This window comes from Penicillium atrosanguineum, assembly GCF_028827265.1.
Source record: "Penicillium atrosanguineum strain IBT 20685 chromosome Unknown utg000005l_segment0_segment0, whole genome shotgun sequence".
NCBI classification, from domain to species: Eukaryota; Fungi; Ascomycota; class Eurotiomycetes; order Eurotiales; family Aspergillaceae; genus Penicillium; species Penicillium atrosanguineum.
Window position 1 is genome coordinate 2,003,530 of NW_026623137.1, and position 18,132 is coordinate 2,021,661.

The following is an 18,132-nucleotide window of genomic DNA, read 5'->3' on the forward strand; positions in this document are numbered from 1 at the left end:
CTTGCCTCTGGAACTGGCGAGTTCCGTTATGGAACCGGCTAACTGGTTTCCTATATCTGCAGTCGAGGCAGGGCGATTACGTGAAAAGTTCCATGGCGATCACGAGCGCGCGCGAAAGGCTATTGATGACGGGCTTGGTGGAATTACGTTAGACAAGTTACTGATCCAAAATCTACTTACCATTAGACAAAAGGTCATAAGGGATATCTAGTAGGGGACAAAGAACGCATAGTAGGTCAGGAGGGGAACCTAGTATTTTCCTCTACCTTAACAATCTATGCGTACTATGAAACGGAACTTTTCATGACTTTGAACGACGATATAATACAATGTGACACCAAGAATAGATCTCCTCAGGTCGTGGCAGTTTGCGTAAATTCCTTATCCACCCTAATCTCAGACAGAGGAATCTCATCATCAGAACGATGACCAACCAGTGCACTCTTCACGTTGGTGTATGTCTTCGCATGATCATAATCCGGCCTAAAGGATGCTTCCATGCGTGTCTGTTCCGACAGAGATCCCGAATCATCTGGTAAGTGATAAAAAGAATTTCGACTCTGCTTCGAGCGCTGAGTGATCGCGGTAGCACTCTCCGCTGTTCCTGAAGGCTGAGTAACACCGTTCGTGTTTTTGTCTGTTGTTGCGCTCGTGCTTCTGAAGAGAGCGATAACGCCGCCGCTGATACCCAGCTTGCGTGCTATGAAACGGAGTGCAGGGCGGAGGGCTGGGAGGTTGGCCGAGATGATCCCGGCAGACATTTCGATGGCGGTCCAGCCGACTGTTGGGGCGAGAGTGTAGGAGGAATCAAGTGAGCTGTAGCTGAAGAGGACGGAGAAACGGTAGGCGGAGGTGAAGACAACGCTGCTGAGGTCAGAATTTATTGGAAAAAGGGAAAAGAAAAAGCAGGTAGATACGTACAAGAACCCCAAGCTGAAGGCAATTGACACAGCTAGCTTTTCCGAGGTTCGAAGTTGCAGTTTCCATACTTGTGGAAGTGGAAGAAGGAGAATGGCAACATCGGTTGTGATCGTTGAGACGGCGTTTGCGATCCACGTGCTAACCTGGTTGATGCACCGTCCTGGGATCTGGGGATTCCATATCTTCTGAACGGGGACGCAAATGAAGATGAAGAGAAAAGTGATACAGATAACCCAGAGAATAACAAAGGTTCCGATGACGTATGCCCAAGTCTTGAAGTAAGGAAAGCGGAAGATCCGATAGTACATGAGCAGAATGCCTAGTTTGGTCCAAACGAGGTTGAAGACGTAAAGAACCTCGGCCACAACAAGAAACTTTGCAATCATCACCACGTTACCCGGGGGTAGAGTATCTGCATGGAGTCCCATTCCCTTTTGGACCATCGCGTAGATGAACCCGACGACAATGAAGTTCCATAGCTTATGGCAGACGGTCAGAAACCATACGATTGAGACCGGAATGAGATTGTTGTACCAACCATAGAAAAGATAATCATATAGTCATCCCACCATAGCTTTTGCACACGTTCAAAGCGTGCAAGTAGCCGAAGACAAACGGTCACAAAGGCCAGCGCCGTGACCGTGGCCACGGTAGCTATGGTCCATGGCTGCAGATTGCTCGGATCGCTTTCCATAACGTGCAGCAAACATGAAACGGGTCCGGTGAACGGTGGGAGACAATAAATTATAACATAGGCGGAGTTAATGGCGTCAAACTTCCATGGGGGCTACTCGGCCCCCGATCTCCAAATCGAGTGGGGTGCGCTAAAAGGCCCCCTTGCAACTTGATCACTCGGTCGAGATAGGTTCGATTCTCTCTGAGGGGCTGTATGTGAAGGATCGCGGCATTAACTCGGCATAGACTCGTCAGTAACAGGCTCCATAAATCGTACTTTTGACACTTGACAGGCTGGGCGTCTCAGGTCTGAACTTAGTTCGCAGCTGTCAACCCACCCCGGGAAGGGGAGGCCAGTTATTGATTACCATGTGGGCTATTCACATGGCGTGGTGTCCATACGTTGGGTTTTGCAACGGGAAAAAAAAGGGAAAAAAAAAAAAAAAAAGGCAAAGCCCCCACCTAAAAGACAAGAAAAGCAAGAATCTGGAAAATGGAAAATGGATCTACAGCATCACATCGACCGCCATGATAGGTCAGTTTCATTTCACTTATCCTCCAAAATAGCCTTCCAAACGTGGTAGCGAATACTTTGATTACCTTAAATACTTTAAAGACGGGGTAGAACCATGGTTCATGTAAAAATGATGTATAGTAGCCTCTCAGTAAAGAGAACGATCGTCCTATCTTCGTAAAAAATCTACACGGTAGCGTCACGGTTGTACGTCGTCACCATCGCCAGCAGGGCCTCATTCACCTCTTTGGGGTTGGTAGCATTCAAGTAATGCGCACCCCCTTGAATCATCACAAGCTTAGCATCTGCAGACGAAGTGAAACGTTGAATATGCTCTGCCGCAACAATCGTCCCAAAAGGAACATCTTCGGTTCCCTGATGGATTGGTCAACGCGCAGATCCATTACAAACATTACGGTAGGACTCACCTGTAGCCAATGAACAGGACATTTGATATCCCCGATTCGGAGCAGGAGCCCGTCCCTCTCCAACAAGCAGTTGAGCGCCATTCGGACCTTCTTCCGGCCCTCATCACCCTTGTATACTTCCTTCAAGGTCTGAGTCCAGAAGGCAGATTTCTCGGCCGTACCAGTAGCCCCAAAGCCAATTCCGCCGACCAGCCCACACCAAACATCATCCACCACAAATTCAGGCGTAGGCGAAGAGGTGGACCATTTCTCATAAAATGGCATGAGATTGGCAGCAGGATCCCAACAGCCCTTGGATCGAGAATCCAAGGATTCGTAATCCATGGATGTTCCGAGGGGCATGAGACCGAGGATCTAGAAGCATGCGAGATTAATCCTATTTGAGCTTGAATTCGGCAGTGCATGAACTTGAACTTACCCTATCGGGGGCTAGCAGGGCCATTCGGGTCACGATCCACCCGCCCTGGCTTGTACCGAGCGCGAAGGCTTTCTGAATCCCGAAGTGATCCATGACCTGCAAGGCCATGTGGGCGGAATCCCAGTATGTAAAGTGTTCAGAGGGGGAACTGGTCGAGCCATGGCCTAGTGGCTCAACGGCGAGGAGATTCATAGCATCAGTCAGAGCTTCGTTGTTGAATTGGTCATGATATAGAGACACAGTCATGCACATCGAATTGATGAGCACGCAGGTCGGCTTGGACTGATCATAGTGGCCCTTGGCGAAGGCGTAGCCTGCCTTAACACCGCCCAGGTGGGGGACTCTGATAGTTTGAGTGGCAGCCATTGCGTGACAGTCAATACTCTTCGTTGGGATGATTGATGTGTGACATTATTTCGTGTTACGGAGGAAGGAAGTCACTATGTCGCACCGCTTCCGGGACTAAGCCGAGGTAGCCGCTAGATCTTCTTATGGAAATGTATCTGGAAATGGACGCAAATCCCGACACAGTTACAGTAGTGCATGGCAGTGTTTCAAGTTTCCCCTCCTCCCGAAATGGAGATCGTTCTCCAATCTACCGTCCCCAATCCACCGTCTCGGAGAGCCTCTTTGGTCAGGATCGGCTTTATTTACGCAGAATTGGTGACGACTCCAACACGTGGGTCCCTCTACGCTCAGTTTAGTGAAGTTTAAGTTTCCAGGCCGAACGCTTTCTGAGACGCTACTGGCAGGTACAGACTTTCCACCTGCCCGAAAAGCCAGTATCCGGAACAATACTAAAGCCTTCCGTACCGAAAACTATACTGTATTGAGACTAGAATATTCATGTGGAATGGAGCGGAAAATTATGCCAAGATACTGATATGCAAAAAAAAGAATAGAGGACAAAGAATTGCAACCAAGTGAACACACGCACGATGAAATTACTCTTTTTTGGGATCCTCCAAATACTATAGCACCATTAGCTTCACTTGAAGCAATTATTTGTTTGTCATCGAGAGGGCTGGTGGAGGCTACCATTCATTTGGAAGGAGGGTGGAGCTCTTGGCTAATGCCAGAGCACTTCTTTCAATAGTATTTCTGGTCATCCTACCGGTGTATTGAAGTTAGACCTATGCCTGTGCATAACACTCCCTGAGTAAGTCAGGCCACTCAGGGGTGTGCTCAGTTTTACTCACTGAGCAAGAAGCGGCGACAGGAGCACTAAACCGAAAAGGGAAAGCTAAGAATTGCCGATATTATCCGGTCTATATGCTCTAATAGAGTGTATTTAGACACTCCTAGCCGCGCAGCACCAGCACGGACATGCCATGCCCTTAATATCCCCAGACAACACCGCATCTATACAAGTCAACCAGCACCCAGCGCGATAAAAGCAACGAATACATCCGAACAATCGACATGAAACACGCCGATATAGTCCACCACATCGTCGTGATATTAGACAATCAACTCTGAATTTCCCCATGTCGAATCATACAATGTCTGGAAAGACTAAACAACCATGAAAGCCTCACTCTAGTCGGTGTTAACCGGATATAGGATAATAAGGACGAAAATAGCGAGAAATCGGATACCCTTGAAGGGATTTTCCTGGAAGAGTGAGCTTGAAACAGCCGGCTGAATCGAGAGTGGCTGGAAATCTTCGACCGTGTAAGTCACTTCCATCAACGTATACTGAAGCGATAAAACTATCATACCAAAGTGACCTTTGACCGGACCGAAAATCAACGGCCAAGCAACATTCCTCTACTCCTTTACTCCTTGTGCCTCTTCGTCATTCCTCGACTGCACGAACTCACAATACGTGGATTCATGCTCGAGGAAGCAGATGGTGAGGTCGAAGAACAACTCCGGCGATAGACGGAGCTTCAATCCCTGCGCATCGAGCGCAGCTTTGTGTACTTCCAGGTTTTGAAGAAGATTCTACTTGCTCCGCGTGCTGGTATTTGAGTATTGGTTACGCAGAGCATTTCTGGCACCATAAGATGGAAAATGCGGAATCGAATAGTGCAGAAGTGCCTGAGTTTGTGGAGGCGTTATTGCCACATTGCTCTTCACTCGAAGAGACCAAGGTTGTTATAGAGGATGGGTATGGCACAAGGACTCCAACGGTTGATGATCAGAGCTTTTCAAGATCATGCGGCGGGGTTTCCAGGGTTGAAACACTGATTGGGATGTAATGAGAGGACTTTGGAGGATTGTTTACACACTTAGATCTCTTAGGTAACCAGGCCTTTACGGGTCGATGTTTATGAACCTTCTTTGACTTCGACCTTCGGTTGTAGATCATCGCCTACGACGAAACTACAAGCAGAATCATAAATTAAAACTCAAGTTTCCTAGCATCAATCAATAATACACAGTCCCCTTACAACTCAGACGTAACATTCGAGAACTCGCCACGATCCAGCTTCGTCTTCCAGAAGATCGGGTTCATATCATCAAATCCATGGTGCACCCATCCTTCCTCCTTGACATGGTAACAGTTAATGAAACCACCAGAGTAAGCGTCACGGTGCATAGCCGCCAGAATCGCGCGTCGGCCCAGATCCAACGCCTCCTGCTCAGTCAGATCGTACTTGTAGTTTGCATCCAGCACTCCGTACGCAAAGGTCTGACCGGATCCGACACAGAACATGTTTCCGGGAAGTCGTGTGCCATCGGAATCGATGTAGTACAGCGCAGGGCCTTCTTGGGGAGTTACACCTGCGAGCATGGTTCCCATGCTCAGGCCGTAGCCCTTGTAGGAGTAAGTGAGGTTGGCGAGGATCTTGGACGCGGCTGCGACGGTGATGCGGCGCTTGTGTCGGATTTCTGGATGGTTGTTAGCATTTCGTATCCCGTCTTCAAGCGGAATGACTTACCGTGCAGAGTGCACTGCTGGCTCAAATACCGCAACCAATATTGGCAATCCTAGTCCGTATTAGCCAACGCTCCCTTTCATCCCATTCCATCTGGTGAACTCACAGCTGCACCACCGGCCATAGTACCCAGAAGACCGGGCGTGGGTTCATTAGAGGGCTTGTCCTCGCCACGGCTCAACCGCGACACCGGGATAACCTTCTTCACTGTTTGACTGGCGATCCAGTTTCCGGCCGTAGCTCGAGAGTCGGTGCACACGATCTACCCCGAGTCATCCATTAGCATTTCATATCTAGACAGTATTCGATGGTGAAAGCGTACGATGCCGCCCTGGAAGCGGAAGGCCAAGGTTGTTGTGCCGTGAGCGATCTTGATGGGGCAGCTGGGGTTGGCGTGGTCATCGGTCATAGCACGGAGGAAAGCAGCGCGCTAGATGAAGCAAAAAACTGGTTGTTAGCAATTGATCCTCATTTCGGCGAAGCGGTTGTGTTTCTGGAGCTGTGTTGCCGCAGAGCTGTGATGACGGGCGCGGACGGACAGTCGGCCAAAGAGGACACCCCTGGTCCTACGCCCATCTTATCCAGATCGATATCAATGATTGATGACATCGGAAGAACTCACGTTGTCGACAGGGGGAAGGGCGAACTTAAGGGAGAGCGGAGGCATGCCCTCAGTGAGCTCCTGCTGCTCTGCTTCGCTGTAGAAGTCATTTTGATGCTGCGGGCGCGAGTACTGAGCGACGAGCTTGTCCATGATGTGTGGGTATAACAAGGAAATGAATGAAGGGTAAGGGTGGAATTGGTTAGGTCGGAGACAAGTAGCTGATGGATGAGCTCCGCTGGAGCTTTGGATTCCGCGTCACTTGGACGCCTACGGTCACGTGATACTCTGAGAAATCCAATCCATCTACGATTTGATTGCGTTTCGCGATTTGATTGCGTTTTCCTAGGTACACTTCCAATATTCCATATTTCCACAGTATTACCCTGCTTGCACTGATAACGCCTCTCCTGGTAATGTGCCATCGAAAAACAACAACGAATTTTACAGGAATATCAACATGGCTACAGTATATTAACTGGCGAGAGGGACTGCCTGCGCCTCCGACATGGACGCCTGGGGTTCGTTAAGCTGCTTCTTGCTGCTGAGGGTCGATGCCTCCTCGTTAACGAAGGAGTCGGTCTCAACCTCTTCGTTGATAACGGGTTCATGTTCGGTACTGCCATTGCCATGGACGGGGACCTCTTGTTCCGCATAGGAGGTGATGGGCTCGACGCTGGGACGCCAGTTGCGGAGGTCATTCTCGGCATCTTCGAGAACCGCGCGGGCATCCATTTCGTGCTCATAAGCCTTGCGGGCATCGCCAGGCACCACGGGGGTGTCGTCGACGTAGTTGAGCAGGCGGCGGGCATGGTTAGCGAGAATAATCTGCTTCTCGGCGCGCTCAACCACCGCAGCCAGGTGGATGTCAAAGGCCTCCTTGAGCTTTGTGCGGGTCTTTTTCAAAAGGATTAGCAAGATTTCATATCCACAAAACAATTCAGAAACCCACAGTGTTGGACAACTGGGCCTCAGCAACGAGATTCTGCGCCTCGGCGCGCACAAGCTCATGCTCCAAAGTAACCAGACGCGTGCTCTGAGGATCCTTGTACTTGAGCTTGGCAATCTCATCGGTAACCTTCTGGCGCTGGTCGCGGCTAGGCTGGACCGAGCTCTCCATGTTACGGACGTGCTTCAGCGTGCCCCGGTAGTCTTCGAGGTTCTGCGCAAAGATGTCCTCTTGCTCGCCCATCTCGGCCATCATTACACCCAACTTGTCGGAGATGTCGGAGACGGCATCGTCTTCGGTGGATTCGCCCCACTCGGACAGTTGAGATGCGATCGAGCTGCGCTCACGACCGGCGGCCTCATATGCGCCGATGGCGCTGTTCTCGCTCTTTATCAGTCGGCTCAACTTGCGGCTCAGCTCGGGACCGGTCATTCCGCGGAAGGTATTGACACTGAAGCGGTGACGCGGCTCTTTACGAGAGCGAATAGAGAGTGTGCGATTCCTGTGGACTTGTAAGTGAATGATGACATCTCTGGCTTTGAGATGCGTACATGATGTAGTTCTGGGGAATCAATAGAAGGCAGGATAAGATGGTATAAACCCGTTACTCCGTGTGTACGAGGAAATTAGGAGCTAGGAGCTAGGAGCTGGGAGATAGGGAACTACGGTATAAGAGGACAGCGCCTTCCCATAGATGACGATGCACACAACCCTAAACTCGTCGTTGCTCCGAGGAAGTGCAGTCCCGTTGGCTGTGTGACGTCATGACGGGAGGGGCGGAAGCTGATAGTTGGCGCTGTTCCGATTGCAGTCGAGTGCGTGACTTGTTCAAGCTGCGGTGTGCGAGTGGATGATGTGACCAGCTCATTGAGCTGTCGCTATCGGCTATACCATGGACCGGATCGTCATTTCTCCACCGCGCGCCGCCCATATCAGATGTGGAGTCTAGATCGCCGATAGTTCGTCCGATTCTTGATTTATATTCTCGATCGAGTCTAGAGGGGCTTCGAAGTCATTCTATCTTCTACCTCGCTAAAGTCATAGAAGTCTTCCCAAAAGGGAATGTCTTGGTCCCAGGTATTTCCTAATTGGGAAATCCCCCACCATACCTTTGGACACCCAGGTGACAAACTTCCAGTCTACATAGAACACAATCAAATAGCCAAAGTGCATAGTGCATATATCATGGGCTGAATCATCCAACCACGGGATCTCAAATTCTCGATTTTATTGTACAGCACAAGAAATTGGACGTAAAAACAAGACGTCAGTTCCAAACCCTCCAGAACCACACAAACACCCAGAGCAAACTGCACGGCCCGCAGTGTGCTAAAACGCAGAATGAACCAGATAGCGCCTTCGTAAGAAACAAACCCAACTTAGGACATCTCGTCCGCGTCTGGGTTGTGCGAGTGCTCGTTATCCGAGGCGTGGAAGGCATCGCCGAATGCCGAGTTCTCCAGATCGGGCAGATCGAGTCCGTCGTTCTGCTCGGTGTAAGCGGCCAATGCATCACCAGCACTGTCGATGTTGTCAAAGTCGAAGTTGGAGCCCTCGAGGCTCACGTGTCCAGCTCCTCCCTTGCTCTCGTTATTGATCATCACCCAGTCGCCGTTCTCGTTGGTGCCGCCGCCGGCAAGTTGGTCACCCAGATCCATGTCCACGTCGCCAGAGATCTCGTTGCTGGGCATGCCCTGACCATGCGCAACGCCAGAGGCATCAATACCCGGGCTGCCGAATTGGTTCAGCAGGTGAGAGTCGGCTTGGTCCATGACCATGTCATTGGTGAATGATTCGGGTTCGTCCTTGTGCTCTGGCTCGATCTTCTCCAAAAGACCACCCTTCTCAACGCATGAGACCTTGGGTTCAGGCATAATTTGTTTCTTCCAAGCAGCCTCCACGTCCCGAACCACATCCTCAACCTTGTATTTGGCCTTCTCTTCCACGTACTGCTGCGGGGTCTCGCTCTCTTCCGTGGGAATGATAATGCGGCCTTCCAATCTCCACACCTCGGCGCCAGTCTCAGTTGGGTCAGCGGCAGCATCCCGGAGACGCAGTTCTGAATCCTTGAAGAGTGAGCTGCGGTTGAAGCGCTCCATTCGACGGGCATGCTGCTTCTTCAACTTCTCGATTTCGGCGGTCATATCGGCGACCTTCTTGGCGACTCGATCAGCAAACTCCTCAGCCTTGGCCGTCTCCATCTTGGTAGCCTCGGGGGCATCGCCTGCTTCCTGGCCCTCGGCGGCCACAGAGTTTCCGGAAGGAGCATCAAAGAAGCCTGCTGTCAATGACTCCAGCTCACCCTTCCGGCCGAGGCCTAGGGAGACTGGTGTGATTTGTGAAATAGCATACGGCGATGCGAAAATCTCCTCCATCCAGTCATGGTGCTGCACGTAACGCATCTTGCTGACTTCGCGCGGGGTCAACAAATCAATTTGGTCTCCGGTCGAGACATCCTCATCCTCCAGAGCAAAGTCCGCAGCGGCAGTAGCTAATGCTGTTGAAGAAGCGCGGTGCGGGCGTGCCATTTTGGCTTGAGCAGCACCGGGAGGAACCGCACCAGGGTGAGCACCAGGTTGACCTTGCGGGGGGTAGAAGCCTGGCCGTCCCGCAGCAGCGGCATTTTGATAAGCTGCTTGGGGCTGGACGAAGCCCTGGGCACCCATCTGAGGTGGGAAGTTGATTGTTGGCCAGTTGGCCCGGTCGTGAAGCATGAATTCCTTGCGAGCAAGCTGGCCCTGGGTTTGCAAGAAGCGGCGCTGGGAGATCGAGGCCTGTACTTGTGGGGAAACGGGGATGCGGGCCGCCGGGACGTGGTCGTTCGGAGGGGCCTTTGAATAGTGAACGATCCAAAGCGAGGGATCAGCCGGGAGGGCGTTGGGGACTTTGGAGGAGACAATGCGATAACGCTTGCGGCAGTGAGTAGCGAGTGTTTCCTTTCCGGGGAGGTAGCCGCTGCGATGGAGATGCATTTCAATAGTCTATACCGAAAGATGTCAGCCATTTATAATCTTCATGGAAGGTTCCACACGGCAGTGCCCAAGGGTGACAAACATATCCTCTAGATTCAAAAGTGAATGCCTGCTCAACATCGGCCCAGATGAGACCATCACTGGCAAAGTTCTGACCCAATTGCGCCTGCGGCTGCCATGTGAGCATCACAGTGCCATCAGCAGGGCCATCCAAGAAGGTCCAGTGCATCGGTTGTTGACGGCAGACTCGGGGCGCGCTGATCAGATACTCTACGGCGGTCTCAGAGGGCATCATGTGCATGTTGGGGTAGCCATTTCGCGAGATAAGGTGCATGTGCGGGAGCTGTAATCATTGCGACAAGATCAGCTTTCAGCTTCCAAGCGCATCGCCCCGAAAAGGGCGCAATCGTGCCGAACGGCATTGGGGTAGTCTTACCAGCTGCCCCGGGATACGGCTTGCCGGGTCATCCATCTTGACCACGCCCTTTTGATGGGATCAAATCAAGGCAATTGAGTCGCGGGAGATCTTTCAAATATTTGCAAAGGTCAATGTAGATATATCCGATGGGAAGACGGCGGGCGCGAATCTGGTTGGTGAGGGCGATGGAGCTCCTGGCAACGCGACGCGGGAGATTTTTGATGCGGCGGACAGTAGCCGCCAACCATGCAAGACACCTTAAACACAAGGCAACAACATTTTTACGGAGCGGTTGCTAACTAGTCATTTCTTAAAGACAAGGCTATAGATATGAGAAAATAACTAGAGAGACGTCAGGAGGATCCGAAAACTGAAATTCATCATGACCCCAAATGTTCTTGTATATGGGGTCTAATCTGCTATACAAAGCACTTTCAAACTCACACACGCAGAGACGATTTAGTGTCAAATTCTTCGTTTTGAATCCGAGGAATGTCTCTTCTAACAATATATGCTTTGTCAGATAGGTTTCTATCGTCACAAATAAGGTCCAGGGAAGAGAAGAAAGAAGGCGACCTTGAGAGGTCACTTTCCCCATTCTTAAGCGGCTTGTACACTCGAGTTCTCTGTTTATACTTGCTACTTTTGATCCAAGCCAAGTCAACCTTGGAAATATATCCAAAATCATAGAAGGACTGACGTTCTCTTTCTGTCATGACTAGTTTTGTCCATCTCGAGAGAGCGTTGAGGTCGTTGCCCACACACTGCATATCGACTCCACAACCCGAAGTAGACATTGCAAACTCAGACACTTCTATCCGACCCGTCGAGATACAGCTCTACCTTAGAGCAGAAACGAGGGAAAGAGAAATCTCAAATTACCAGGCCTGCCAGGTGAAGATCGCATCCACCTGGACATCGTGCACCGTCCCAGCCACATCGCGAATGCTCGGCAGTTGTGAAATCTCCAAATCTAGCCCCTGTGTATATATTCCCCGAGGACACTCATCTCCTAGATTTTGGAAGTCGGACCTAGTGGACTCTTGGCTCGGATATGTTTCATACAGTTCCTCGAAGAAGACGAAACCGTGGTCAGCCCCAGGGCCATTTGATGTGGGGTGGGCGATCGGCAAAGTGCACGTTGCGATCCCGTCAATGGAACAGACAAGATGCAACCCAAAAGAGAGAAGATCAGAGGGCATCTCGCGGGGAAACGTACAAGACTCCTGAATGCGGGCAAGCTTGGGGGTGGCTCCACTCAAGCTTTTCCCAGATCCTCCACATGAATCCACTCCATTGGTTTTCCCCGCTGGGAGGCGGCAGTTCAGCGCCTCCGTCTTTGGGCTTCGTGTGGGGGTTATCCCTGTCACTCCCAATCACACATGGGACACATCCGAAACTCAGCCGGCAAAGGTAGCCGGGCTTTCGATCACAACTGTGCCCGCCTTGTTTCTGACTATAAAGAGTGGGCTTCCCCGGCGTAACTCCGAGTTTGCTTGCTCTTTACCTCCCCCTATACATCGGGCTATACAGCAGCCATGGGCTTCTTTGGCAAGAGTGAGCCGTCTGACGACGAGATCTCACGGGCACCCCCTAGTCCAGATGTCGAGAAAAAGATTCCCTCCCACCAAGAGGGCCCTAGCCAACCCTCGATCCTCACAGCAGCCGCAATCGACCCGGAGTTGGAGCGCCGCGTTCTCAAAAAGCTCGATCTACGACTCCCGACCCTGATGGGATTTTTCTGTGCGCATATATCTCCCTTAGAACGCCCCAATCGAAGTTATCAAAAATCCTAACAGAAAATGCGCGGCAGATTTACTTGCCTTTCTCGATCGAAGTAACATCGGGTTCGTCCTCCCCGACTAAATCGCCGGAAATGAAACTAACCAAACCTCAGCAATGCCAAAATTGCCGGCATGGAAGAAGACCTCTCTCTCGACGACAATAGCTACTCGTGGCTTCTAACGATCTTCTACATCTCATACACGGTCTTTGAGTTCCAGGCTCTCATGTGGAAGATTGTCAAACCGCACCAATGGGCTGCTTTTGTCGTATTCTCCTGGTATGTGCATCCCACGTGGGAAGGACGATCACCCGGAAACGGAAGTACTGACAAGATGGTAGGGGTTTGGTATCGACCTGCCAAGCAGCCACTAAGAATTGGCAGGGTATGATGGCTCTTCGCTTTTTGATGGGTGCTTTCGAGGCTGGCTTTGGTCCCGGTGTACCCTATTTGCTGTCATTTTTCTATCGTCGTCACGAGCTCGGTCTCCGATGCGGTCTTTTCTTGTCGGCAGCCCCGCTGGCGAATACCTTTGCTGGTGCGCTGGCTTATGGTATTACTTCGGGGCATGCGTCCATTGCCAATTGGCGGCTTTTGTTCCTTGTTGAGGGGTTGCCGGTCATCGTGGCTTCGGTTTTGGCTTGGTTCTTCGTGCCGGATTCACCGACGACGGCTAAATTTCTCACTGAGGAGGAGAAGGAAGTTGCTCGTGCCCGTGGACTTCAGCAGGCTGGAGATGCTGAGCGCGAGAATAAAATCCAGTGGAAAGAGTTGGCAGCGACGTTGCTGGATGTCAAAGCATGGTTCACAGCTGTGAGTATCCCGCAACCACTGCTTTGATAATTGTTAATCCTCGTTCAGTTGATGTACTTTAGCTGCAATGTCAGCTTCTCCTCATTGCCTGTCTTTCTGCCCACCATCCTCAAAGAGATGGGCTTCACGGCCATCAATGCCCAGGGCCTCACCGCGCCTCCCTTCTTCGCCTCATTCCTGGCGACGATCGCGACAACCTGGGTGGCGGATCGAATTCAGCAACGCGGGCTGATGATTGCTGGATTATCAGCGATCGGCGGTGTGGGTTATATTCTGTGTGCGACCTGCACTGCAGTTGGCCCTCGTTATTTCGGAGTATTCCTCGCCGCCTGTGGAGTCTTCCCATCGATCGCCAATATCCTCCCATGGGTTCTGAGTGAGTCATCTCTGTTGTAATCGGGCATACGACCTGCTAACATTCTCAGACAACCAGGGCTCCGATACCCGTCGTGGTGGGGGCATCATTCTACTCAATATCATTGGCCAGTGCGGTCCTTTCCTGGGCACGAATGTGTTCCCTGACAAAGAAGCCCCGCGTTTCATTAAGGGCATGTCGATCTGTGCGGCATTCATGTTCTTCACGACGATACTTGCTTTGTGTTTGCGCTTCTTGTTGGTGTGGGAGAATCGCAATCTCGACAAGAAGTATGGACCGAAGATTGAGACGGAGACGGTCAAGGGTGATACCCCGGTAGCGGAGGACAATTACGGTGCCAGTTTCCGATATGTGCTGTGATACAGCGTTAAGATCTGTGGGCACGTTTCTTGTCTTCACTCCCCTCCGCTCCCTGCACTTATTATTTGCTATGATGTCAGACTCCTCATGTGCGGAGAATGGGGTGTGCAGCTTTGGAAAACATATGAACAGTTACGAACCATCAATATACCCGTTAATGTATGCCTTCTTGAACACATGGAATTCATCGAGAAGAAAAGGCCAAGCTTCCATTACGAGACCGTTCGGAGGACTGGGCCCCGGCCGTGCATCCGGAGCCCATGGGAGCTTCCCCGACCCCCAATTTAACCTTTAAGTGGATTTGGTTTTAGTAATGACTGTAGCAATAGACACAGCTAATTACAGCTCGAGCTCGATTGGAGCTAATGAGGTCCATATTACCGCGTATTGTTACCGCGTATTGCTACTCTGGACCATAGTATTGCACCTCTGGAACAGGTCATCCCCCCCACACCTAGAATCCAATTGGTGAAGGGAGCCCTGGAAACCCAAAACAAATAGGAAACGTCATTATGCGATCTTGATCAACATTCCCCTCTCCGTTCACCGGCCGGGGAGAGTCGGAGTGTGCGTGTGACATGCTGGTGACATGGCGGGGTCCAACGCATATAAGGTTGACCTGCCCCTCACTTCTCATCTTCTTTCTTTTCTTTCTTCATCATCTTCAACTTTACAATTTGACGGATTTCATCAATCAGCTACTACAGTAACTATCTTAGCCCTAGATTGTGCTCCCCAAAGCTGACCTTCCCCTGCAGAAACCTTCGGTTTAAGTACAGTCCGCCCATCCGCGGGAAAGTCATGATGGAAACTCTTTGGCTGGACAATCTATCCCTCAGGGATCAAGGTATCTCAGGTAACCTCTGGGCGTGGACCGGTGTTCGTTCCCACGCCGCAGGCACTTCTCCTCGAGGTGTCCGCGGCTGTGGGTTCGTTCTGAGATTATACGGTCATAACTTGATATCTGGATAATACCAGCGAAAGGATCATGCCTTCCCCTAATCTCTTTTGGCAAAGCAAACTGACCACATATAAAGTCAACTCGACTTGATCCCTTAACCCACAATGTCTCCTCCCGCTGCTATCTTTGAGTCTGCCACTGCTGTCCCCACCGGCATCAAGGGTAAGGTGAATGTCCCCGAGACTGCTTCCACCACCTTGACCGGCCAGGGTCAGAGCAAGCTCCTCGATCAGTTCGGTGGCAAGTGGGATGAGTTCAAGTTCGCCCCTATCCGCGAGAGCCAGGTCTCTCGTGCCATGACTCGCCGCTACTTCCAGGACCTGGACAACTACGCCGAGAGCGACGTTGTCATCGTCGGCGCCGGTTCCTGCGGTCTGAGCACCGCCTACGTCCTAGCCAAGGCCCGTCCAGACCTGAAGATTGCCATTCTTGAGGCCTCTGTTTCCCCGGGTCCGTCTGCCCATCCATTTTAGCATCTTCGAACTATACTAATATTCACACAGGAGGTGGCGCCTGGCTTGGAGGCCAACTCTTCTCCGCCATGATCCTGCGTCGTCCTGCAGATGCCTTCCTGGCTGAACTCGGCGTCCCCTTCGAAGAAGAGCCCACCAACCCCAACTTCGTCGTCGTCAAGCACGCCGCTCTCTTCACCTCAACCCTCCTCTCAAAGGTCCTCTCCTTCCCCAACGTGAAACTCTTCAACGCAACCTGCGTCGAAGATCTTATCACTCGTCGTGACGGAGACACCGTCCGTCTGGCCGGTGTCGTCGTTAACTGGACACTCGTCACTCTCCACCACGACGACCACTCCTGCATGGACCCCAACACCATCAACGCACCCATCATCGTCTCAACCACCGGCCACGACGGTCCGTTCGGCGCGTTCTGCGCTAAGCGCCTCGTGTCTATGAACACCATCGAGAAACTCGGTGGTATGCGTGGTCTTGACATGAATGCCGCTGAGGATGCGATTGTCAAGAACACCCGTGAGGTTGCCAAGGGCCTTATCATCGGTGGTATGGAGCTTTCGGAGATCGATGGCTTTAACCGTATGGGTCCTACTTTTGGTGCGATGGTTATGTCCGGTGTCAAGGCTGCTGAGGAAGCTCTTGCTGTCTTTGATCAGCGTAAGCAGGAGTGTGCTGAGTAAATTCGGTTCACACTGTTGTTTGGACCCAGATTTATATGAGTGGGTTTGAGGTTCGAGGTTGATAGTTTATTGTCTTTTGATAATGCACTCCACACTCGTTTCGCACACAGTGCGACTGATATGAATATTTCTTTGCTGTAGACTTGTAGTGTATCGTGTATTCTATGGGTTGAGTGATTGAAATTTTGTCGGTGTACTACTTATCTCAGGATCAACATATGAACGGACATTGCCTACCTTTAGCCTAGTAGAATTCTGTACATCCAATCTGCTTGATAAAGATTATGTATTACTTTGGTCAAACCTAATAGACAGCATATATAGTTACTCATTACACTTTTACTCCGCGTCGCCCTTAGAACCAGCATCAGAACCAGCAGCACCACGCTCCAGAGCAAGTACCAGACCCCTAGCATTCCTGACCTCCCACTCAAACTCCTTCAATGCACGCAACTCACTCGAGACAAACAATCCACCGATGAGACCATCCAGAATTCCGGCTCCGAGGTTCAGTGTACTGACCAAGATCAAGATGAACCCGATGTAAGTCCGGCTACCAACCCACCACACGCCGACCATGCATCCAATGGAGATAACCACCGAAATGACGAAGTGTGCGAGACGCCAGCGGCGTTGGGACCGTTCTCGACGGGCATATTTGTGGATCATCTCGATAATGAGGTCGTACGTTTCTGGGGAAAGGGCGGTATTAGGGGATATATGGGTTGATGTTGTTTTGTGGAACGCGGAGCTTGGTGATGCAGGGACAGAGTCTTCAGAATGTATGGAAACTGGATTAGATGCCCGAGTAATGAGGGCTTCGACGGCGAAATGGTCGCTCAGAGAGCAGCGGAGCGTTGGATGGCGTTGGGTCATGCTGACTTGGACGGTCTGGACTGACCAGCGCGGCGGAGGGAATTCGGGTGCATAACCACCGTCTCCGACGAAGATATAGTCGAGACGTTTGGCGCGGGGGTCCGCGCCGTCTTTGTCGATTGTGATTTCTTCGCCCTTGTCGAGGCGTTTTTGAAGGGGTTTGGACCAGCGCCAGGTGTTGTAGGCGCCGTCACAAGTGGCGCCGTTCTCGACTAGGTTGAATTCAGCGGTTGGAATAGGACGATTCCTGGCTTTCTCGACGGCATCGATGGCGGCGCCAACGGATGAGTCGGGGTGCAGCTCGCGCCAGGCGTCGCGAACAGGACTTTGGGCTGAGATGAGTCGATGAGCGAATGACGATGGCAGCATGTTGAAGTCGCCCAATCCAATAACAAGATGTCCACGCTCGGCGGCGCCGCGCATCAGCTTGGAGATCTCCCAAGCTTGAGCAGTGCGGTGGCAAAGGTATGAATCGTTTGGCTCACGCTCATAGGGAGCGTGCAAGTGTGTGCAGAATACTTCAGCCACGTCGGCGACCCCGGGACCAAATCGCACTCTTGCGCATGCCACGCCTTTGCCCACGAACCAATCTCCACGGAAGAAAGCTGTTGGACGGCCGTTCAACGGGTAGCAATACATGCTGCTTTCCTCGATGGGCCATTTGGACAAGATCGCCAGGCCGGCGCCGAATATGCCTCCAAAGTAGAACTTCCCATACGGCAAAATATGTTGTGTCTGAGCACGAATGCTCTCGTAGTCTTGTTGTGTCCAGCACTCCTGAAGGCCCACTATCTCCGGGGGCGGACTAGTAAGTGCCAGCTGCCTTCCAATCTCGGAGAGACGCTCATGGCGATATTTGGCGAGGTATTTCAGTCCCCAGCAGTTTAAAGTCAAGATCCGAATGTCATTCGGAGCTTCAATGGGAATGGAGGCCATTGGGCTGAGAATGTACGTGCAAGTTGACAAACGTCGATCACATTTACATCACCGCTCCTGAAGGTTGAATCCTCACCGCCTTTGGACGCGCCGACT

General features: G+C 51.5%; 8 protein-coding genes across 8 annotated transcripts; 2 read left to right on the forward strand and 6 right to left on the reverse strand.

The window, feature by feature from the left end:
• Positions 1–353: 353 nt before the first annotated feature.
• On the reverse strand, positions 354–1,615 carry N7443_006997 (uncharacterized protein; the record flags this gene model as incomplete). The annotated part of the gene is made up of 3 exons (XM_056887053.1): positions 354–864; positions 922–1,400; positions 1,460–1,615. 3 exons carry the CDS (start codon positions 1,613–1,615, stop codon positions 354–356), a joined length of 1,146 nt encoding a protein of 381 aa, XP_056740702.1.
• A 681-nt stretch (positions 1,616–2,296) lies between these two features.
• On the reverse strand, positions 2,297–3,322 carry N7443_006998 (alpha/beta fold hydrolase; the record flags this gene model as incomplete). Its single annotated transcript, XM_056887054.1, has 3 exons — positions 2,297–2,485; positions 2,539–2,892; positions 2,957–3,322. 3 exons carry the CDS (start codon positions 3,320–3,322, stop codon positions 2,297–2,299), a joined length of 909 nt encoding a protein of 302 aa, XP_056740703.1.
• A 2,026-nt stretch (positions 3,323–5,348) lies between these two features.
• On the reverse strand, positions 5,349–6,595 carry pre2 (proteasome core particle subunit beta 5; the record flags this gene model as incomplete). Its single annotated transcript, XM_056887055.1, has 5 exons — positions 5,349–5,794; positions 5,845–5,893; positions 5,948–6,103; positions 6,164–6,271; positions 6,464–6,595. 5 exons carry the CDS (start codon positions 6,593–6,595, stop codon positions 5,349–5,351), a joined length of 891 nt encoding a protein of 296 aa, XP_056740704.1.
• A 321-nt stretch (positions 6,596–6,916) lies between these two features.
• On the reverse strand, positions 6,917–7,952 carry N7443_007000 (Eisosome component PIL1/LSP1 family protein; the record flags this gene model as incomplete). The annotated part of the gene is made up of 2 exons (XM_056887056.1): positions 6,917–7,339; positions 7,395–7,952. Coding segments are annotated over 2 exons (981 nt in total), but the record flags the coding sequence as incomplete, so codon positions are not given.
• Positions 7,953–8,770: 818 nt separating this feature from the next.
• Positions 8,771–10,835, reverse strand: N7443_007001 (uncharacterized protein; the record flags this gene model as incomplete). The annotated part of the gene is made up of 3 exons (XM_056887057.1): positions 8,771–10,372; positions 10,446–10,706; positions 10,800–10,835. 3 exons carry the CDS (start codon positions 10,833–10,835, stop codon positions 8,771–8,773), a joined length of 1,899 nt encoding a protein of 632 aa, XP_056740706.1.
• Positions 10,836–12,319: 1,484 nt separating this feature from the next.
• Positions 12,320–14,113, forward strand: N7443_007002 (putative MFS transporter; the record flags this gene model as incomplete). Its single annotated transcript, XM_056887058.1, has 6 exons — positions 12,320–12,524; positions 12,595–12,628; positions 12,679–12,843; positions 12,906–13,377; positions 13,426–13,753; positions 13,803–14,113. 6 exons carry the CDS (start codon positions 12,320–12,322, stop codon positions 14,111–14,113), a joined length of 1,515 nt encoding a protein of 504 aa, XP_056740707.1.
• A 1,065-nt stretch (positions 14,114–15,178) lies between these two features.
• thiA (thiamine thiazole synthase) lies at positions 15,179–16,224 on the forward strand (the record flags this gene model as incomplete). The annotated part of the gene is made up of 2 exons (XM_056887059.1): positions 15,179–15,524; positions 15,578–16,224. The coding sequence occupies 2 exons, from the start codon at positions 15,179–15,181 to the stop codon at positions 16,222–16,224; spliced, it is 993 nt and encodes a 330-aa protein (XP_056740708.1).
• A 339-nt stretch (positions 16,225–16,563) lies between these two features.
• Positions 16,564–18,036, reverse strand: N7443_007004 (inositol phosphosphingolipid phospholipase; the record flags this gene model as incomplete). The annotated part of the gene is made up of 1 exon (XM_056887060.1): positions 16,564–18,036. The coding sequence occupies one exon, from the start codon at positions 18,034–18,036 to the stop codon at positions 16,564–16,566; it is 1,473 nt and encodes a 490-aa protein (XP_056740709.1).
• Positions 18,037–18,132: the final 96 nt, after the last annotated feature.